Raw genomic sequence first — 7,259 nt, forward strand, 5'->3', positions numbered from 1 at the left:
ATGGCCGGTGCACCCTCGCCTCCTTCGGTGCCCATTACTCCGCTTCTGAAGGATGAGCTTGATATCGTGATTCCAACAATCCGAAACCTTGACTTTTTGGAGATGTGGAGGCCCTTCTTCCAGCCCTACCACCTCATCATCGTGCAAGACGGAGACCCATCGAAGACGATCAATGTCCCCGAGGGTTTCGATTACGAGCTCTATAACCGCAACGATATCAATCGGATCCTGGGACCCAAGGCCGCTTGTATCTCCTTCAAGGATTCCGCATGTCGATGCTTCGGTTACATGGTGTCTAAGAAGAAATACATCTATACTATCGACGATGACTGCTTTGTGAGTCTTCACTTCTCTTTTCTTATTTTATGAATTAAGGATTTGGGATCTTGGATTTGGTAGTTTTTGGGGAAAGATGAGATTTTTTTGTGGGTTTGGAATTCTGTGTTTTGTTTAGGATATGTGTGCCGGTTATTGTTGGCAGAATTTTGATTTTAGTGTTTTGTTTTGTTAACCTTATGGTAAATTTATTATTTGTTTTTAGATCTGGTAATATATGGATCTGTGCAGTGGTCAATGAAAATGTTGTCGATAGTTAAATTAAGCTTGCGATCGATGAAAATGTTAAGATTGATTTGCAGCAAAATTAGAAAATATAAATTAATGAATGATTTCATTAAAGTAATGATTGAAGTTACATTTGGGTAGATAAAATTAGTGTTGGAGGTTATGAAGAAATATGAGTAGATCTAACATAACATGAACGAATGGAAACTCAAGATTCATAATGTAGATCCCAATTTGTTGGGGTAATGTTCTATCTTGAGCTTTCCTTTTATTTATAGAAGGGATTTTAAGCCATGTGATGGATCTATTAGATTATGGATTAGATGGAAGGCATTCTCCTTTAGTAGTGAAAATTTAAGTATTGCTTTTATAAAATCTTTTGTTTTTTAGATGATAGAAAGTCATATTGATGTTAGTTTGATCAGTGATATGTGCATAAAAATGTTGTAATTGAGCTTTGTTGGTCTTAATTTTTTTTTTTTTTTTTCATTCAATCAGAAGTAGGCACAATAGTTAAGAGAAATATTTAATGAATATATGGGAATAATATTTGTATTTTTGAGCATTTCTATATATTCTTTTATGCTTCATATATTTCTAAAAAAATTTATGCACATCTTTGTTTTTGAAGATTTGGTTGATCATTCAATGTCATATTTCTTATGCCTTTTAAGAAATTTATGTTGAATATTGTGATCTTTTTTTTGTCTTAATTGCTGTATAGTGAGGATGCTTATTCATCTTAAATATTTTTATTCTGTGATGGTTGAAGATATTTGTGCTTATACATAAAAAGGTTAGAGTAGCTCACATGGAAGATAAGATTAGAGAGAGTCGCTTTAGATGGTTGATCACATAAAACAACGGTCTTCCGATGACCCGGTTAGGAAAGTAGATGTATTAGTCTATTAGATTTGGCTTATGTTAAGAAAGGTAGAGGTAGACCTAAAAAACTTGGTTAGCAAATATTAAAAATGATCTTTCTTTATTAGATTTAAATGAGAATTTGACTATTAACAAGACACAATTGAGAAAAAGGATTAATGTAGCCGACCCCACATACTGGGATAACGGCTTCTTCTTCGTCTTCTTCTTGGTTGAAGATGTTTGTATGAGCACTTATTTTGGGTATAGATCTTTATGTTCTTGCTATGAATGACAAATCAATCAGCTTTATAACTTTTTCTTAGCTGTTCTACTCTAGCATGTTACACCAGTTTCTTTGTTGGCCTTGTTTCTTCATTGATAGATATATTATATATATTGACTATATTTTTTGTTGCCAATTATGGAATCAAGTTGTTTTAATATCCTTTGACCTTTTAACCATTGGAATCTCCAAAAATTCATTACTAAATTACCTAACTTATGTCACAATGGTCCACGATGGTCCACTTTTTGTTAGTCAAGAAGGTTTCATTAAGATTTCTTTTGACATTTAAGCTAGCAATTTTTTCCCTCCATGCAAATTTTGATAGTTTATCTGATTTAGGCTTCGTTTGGGACAGCTTTCTCATTGCTTTCTAAAACAGCTTTTTAGTACAAAAAATTTTAATTAATTTTTTTTTTTAACAAAAACACTGTTTTAAAAAACATTAAGGAAGCTGTCCCAAACGAACCCTTAAAAATCATTGGATTTCACGATATGAAGTTTGTTGTTAATTTCCAAGTTTGATTTTGTAATCATGCCAACATCATGTGGTTAGGCTCCTTGCACATGGCTTGTTTGTTTCTTATTGATTCTGAACTATTAATGAGGGATCAGCTATGTCAAAGTTACATAATTTGAGTTTGCTTATAGACTGAAGATATTAATCATCTCCAAGTTTGGATTCTCTTTCTACTGACAGCATTAATCATCTCCTATTTTTGGCTCTTTGCCTATGTGTAAATTTAAATTGTTTTATTTATTCTTAAATTTTTTGTTTAAATAGGTTGCCAAAGATCCATCAGGCAAACAGATCAATGCTCTTGAGCAGCACGTAAAGAATCTTCTGAGCCCTTCCACTCCATTCTTCTTTAATACTCTCTACGATCCTTTCAGAGAAGGTGCAGACTTTGTTCGTGGATATCCTTTCAGTCTTAGACAAGGTGCACCAACTGCAGTATCTCATGGCCTTTGGCTCAACATTCCTGACTATGATGCCCCCACCCAGCTTGTTAAACCCCTGGAAAGAAATACCAGGTACCATCTTCTGCAATATCTCATTGTAACTTTGTTTGATTAATTAAAATACTTATGTGTGTTTGAATTCTCTTTAGGTATGTCGATGCGGTTCTCACGATCCCTAAAGGGACCTTGTTTCCCATGTGCGGTATGAATTTAGCTTTCAACCGTGAACTTATCGGCCCTGCGATGTACTTCGGCCTTATGGGTGATGGCCAGCCTATTGGCCGGTACGACGATATGTGGGCGGGTTGGTGTATAAAGGTATGTGATTGAACCTTGCATAGAACTAACATCATTAGTTATTTTATTATTAAACAAGTCCTAGTTGGTTATTTGTATGTTATTGAACCTTCCACAGAATTAACATCATTAGTTATTTTCTTACCGTTAGCCAACTTTTATTTGAATTACCTGACATCTTATTAACCGTTATGAGCAGGTGATCTGCGATCACTTGGGATTGGGAGTGAAAACAGGGTTGCCATACATTTGGCATAGCAAAGCTAGCAACCCATTTGTGAACCTCAAGAAGGAATACAATGGCATCTTCTGGCAAGAAGAGTTGATTCCCTTCTTCCAGTCTGCGACTCTCACTAAAGAATCCAACACTGTCCAGAAATGCTATATTGAACTTTCAAAGCAGGTGAAGGACAAGCTGGGCAAGGTTGATCCTTACTTCAACAAGCTTGCAGATGCCATGGTTACATGGATTGAGGCCTGGGATGAGCTTAACCCTTCTCCGAATGCAGATGCTGTTGTAGTCAATGGCACAGCCAAGGCTAAATAGATAGTCCCGATTTTGTGAGCTTTGGTTGGTAGAATTGCAAGACTTTACAATATCCTACTTCTAACTTTATTTTAGTCGCATATTTGAAGAGCATAGTATTTTTCCTCTTCCTTTATTTCATTGCATTTGAGTAAGAAGAACTATGTTATCTTGATTCCAGATGGCTATAAATTATTATTTACTTAATGTTTAAATTGCTGTGGGGATTGAAGTGATTTATTGACAGTTTAAATAATATATTTGGTTTTAAAATTTGAATTTGTGTAACGGTATTCTGTCGGAGTTTGAGCAATATGAATTCCTGTGGGGAGAATGTCTGTATAATTGCATGGCTTTGCATCTATATTACTTTTAATGGGTTTGAATTGTCATAGTGAGACCTCCTCATTCTTTGAGACTGGACTTGTAGTTCGTCTTATTTTGAGTAGAAGGAGATGCCAATGACATTGATAAGCTTTTTTCATAGTTTTTATTGAAAGCTTGCAAATAATATCAGTCTTATAGCACTGTCATTGGAGTTTGTATGTATGTTGGATTTTCTTTAGCCATTAGAAGTGGAGGAATGCATCGGGCTTGTTGTGTGATAGAAAAGTTATTCTCCCAAACTTAAGCGTAAATTTTATAAGATGGCGGTGAGACCTGCAATGCTTTATGATTTAGAATGTTGGCCATTAAAAGAGAAGCATAATATTAAGTTAAGTGTTGCAGAGATGAGGATGCTTAGGTGGATGAGTGGTTTTATTCTAAGAGATAGGATATGAAAGGAGAATATATGTGAAAAGGTTGGAGTTGTTCCAGTGGAAGATAGAATTAGAGAGAGTTGTCTTAGATGATTTGATCACATAAAATGACAGTTTTTTGAAGACCAGATTAAAAGAGTAGATGTATTAGATTTGACTTATATTAAGAAAGATAGAGGTAGATCTAAATAGACTTTTTATAAAATATTAGAAATAGTTTTTCTTTATTATATTTGATTGAGAATTTGACTTTAAACATGGCATAATGGAAAAAATGATTCATATAGCCGACCTCACGTAGTGCGATAAAAGCTTAACATTAGTATTGAGAGGGATTGCATGTATTGTCTCAGGCCTTCCTCTATATTGAGGCAACTTATGCATATGTTAAGCAGTCTCTTTTATATAAGAAAAAATGGCAAATGTGGTAGATAGAGACATGAGTATAATGGGGTTGCAACATGCAGCATGATTTTTTATCTTGACATGCAAGTTATTTATATGGGAAAAATAAAAAATAAAAATGCATGATCAGTAGGTAGGGGGATGTGATTGCTTGGGATGCAAAGCCTTTTGTTATAAAAGATAGAGGTCTTATTAGTAGTTCTACAAGGAGAAATAATATTGCAAATTCTATCGAAACCCTGGCATAGAAATTTTATTGTAATAATTCAAATTCTTAATTATCAAGAGCACGTGGCATCATTTTACTGGTGTCTGAATGTAGAGCTATGTCAGGACACCGGACCTAATAAAAATTCTTTGCCATGAGGAATGTAGGTAGGGTAAGCAAGATAGTGTATGGTTCCGTAGGTTGCTTGTTGGGCTTGTTATGTTTGAAGTTTCGATCACATTGGGCCCAGCTAAACCCATTAACAAGATCAACCAAATGGATCGGGCCTGCTAACATATTTGGAGCAACGCTAAGGCCTGGTAGACTGGGCTTCAGTACATAGTGTTTAAATGACTACTTTTTATAGAATTTATTTATAATAGCAAGAGATTGAGTTAGTTTTAGTTGCATATTTGGAAGGTTTAAACAATATCTTTTGAAATCCAATTTCAAAAAAAATGCATGAATTACATAAACAGAAAGGATTTTTTTATTTTTATTTTTATGAATTGTGATATAAGATATTCTTAATATTTGAGGATTTAACTGAGTAAATAATGAGAAAATATATTTGAGAATTATTAGAAGGATGATAATAGATATATATAGATTATAGTTATAATTACTAGGTGTTATTTTATTTAATAAAATAAAAAATGATAGATTTTTAGAGAAAAAGGAAAAAAAGAAAAAATAATATGGACTAATATAATTCATAAAATAGTTAGATTTTTATTTAAGAAATAGGTCTTTTGACTGTGCTCCTTCGACTTTAGACTACCTTAAAATTCACATCAAGGTGCATTGAATATATCATATATATTAGTGAAGGATATCAATGTGCACTGAATTTATCATTGAGAGAAGGATGAGATAATAGTTTTCTTGATGTAAAAATCAATCACTCGTTCTTCTCAAGTTCAACACAAATTTAGATCTAAATAATATCATTAGAAACTAAAATAGGTTTATAATTGCCATTCAAAAAATTATCTTGATCGGGCGCGAATCTTGAGGCAAAATCAAGTTGAAAACTTCCAAAATTAAATATGGGATCATCTGAACTCCAATTTTAGTTAAACTTATAGTGGAACTGAGCGGCTCGACGAGACGAATCCAACGAGTCCAAGATCGTCAAATTCCGATATCATTAGAGCCTTCAAATGCCTGATAAATTCTCTACACGATCAATGGATTCTACATCGGCCGTCCAGTCAAACCACTCTCAATTTACACCCGATCTTTCTTCTATTTACTGGCCATGCCATCCTCAAAAAATTTAGAAATAGTCCATCATTTCTCTTAAGAGGGGACCCAAGCAAGGAGAAGAGAAGAAGAGAAGAGAAGAAGGGAAGAGAAGGAAGAAGCTCCTCCTCGACTACAGCTATAGTTCCTCTTGACTTTCAAGTGACACCGGAATTCCGGTCGACCTTCAAGTGGCGCTGGAGTTCCTCTCCGTCCAACCACCAAGTGATGCTGAAGTTCCTCCTGACTTTCAAGTGACGACAGAGTTCCCCCCAACCTCCAAATGACGGCGGAGTTCCGCCCGACTTTCAAGTGACGCCGGAGTTCCGCTCGACCTCCAAGTGACGCCGGAGTTTCATCCGACCTCCAAGTAACACCAGAGTTCCTCCCGACTTCTAAGTAACGTTAGAACTCTATCCGACAAACAACGAACACTAGTTTTCTGACATCAGCATTTTCATATCCGTTTGCAACTGAATTTCAACCCGAGAGTTGATTATTGTAATCTGATCGTCCTAAATTTTTAGGATGAGTTAGACTCTTGTAACTCAAGCAAACACTAGTGGAATTCTTTTAACTGGGTGTGGCCTCGTGGTTTTTCCTTTTCCAGAGCTTTCCACGTAAAAATCTTTGTATGTTATTTCACTTCTGTTTGTGTGCTGGATATCCGTACAATGCTGAGACGAAAAATCCTATCTCTATCGCCGCGTATATTCTAGCATGCAACAAACTCAATATCCTACGATTCATAATTTCATCATGATGACATAAGAACATATATCTCAATGAAGAGCTCACCCATAATCATTATGATTATTAAAAAAGAAAATATATCTAAATGAAGAGCTCCTCATCATATCTAACACTAGTCTTATAGATCAAGGGTATAACATTAAGAATGCGGCTTGAGAATTGCATATGCAAAATGATTCTTTTCGTCAAATATATCCAATAGCCAAATTGTTCTTCATCAAAGGTCCAAAAAATTCAACACACTCCTAAAAATAACATATCATGTGCACTTTGATATATTGAATTACTAAAAAAGGCAATGGCTATCTTCTATAAACATTCCACCTTTCGGCCTTAGGTAAGAGGGTCCTATTCTACTGAATATACTACATTCTTTGATTGATAAGA

The 7,259-nt window shown here is 34.8% G+C and overlaps 1 protein-coding gene across 1 annotated transcript; it reads left to right on the forward strand.

Annotated features, from left to right (window-relative positions):
- Positions 1-3,715, forward strand: LOC110103287 (UDP-arabinopyranose mutase 3). Its single transcript, XM_020831942.2, has 4 exons — positions 1-336; positions 2,499-2,749; positions 2,827-2,995; positions 3,174-3,715. Exons 1-4 carry the CDS (start codon positions 1-3, stop codon positions 3,519-3,521), a joined length of 1,104 nt encoding a protein of 367 aa, XP_020687601.1. The 3' UTR covers positions 3,522-3,715.
- The last annotated feature ends 3,544 nt before the right edge of the window (positions 3,716-7,259 follow it).

Source organism: Dendrobium catenatum, unplaced genomic scaffold (assembly GCF_001605985.2).
Source record: "Dendrobium catenatum unplaced genomic scaffold, ASM160598v2 fragScaff_scaffold_1157, whole genome shotgun sequence".
NCBI lineage: Eukaryota > Viridiplantae > Streptophyta > Magnoliopsida > Asparagales > Orchidaceae > Dendrobium > Dendrobium catenatum.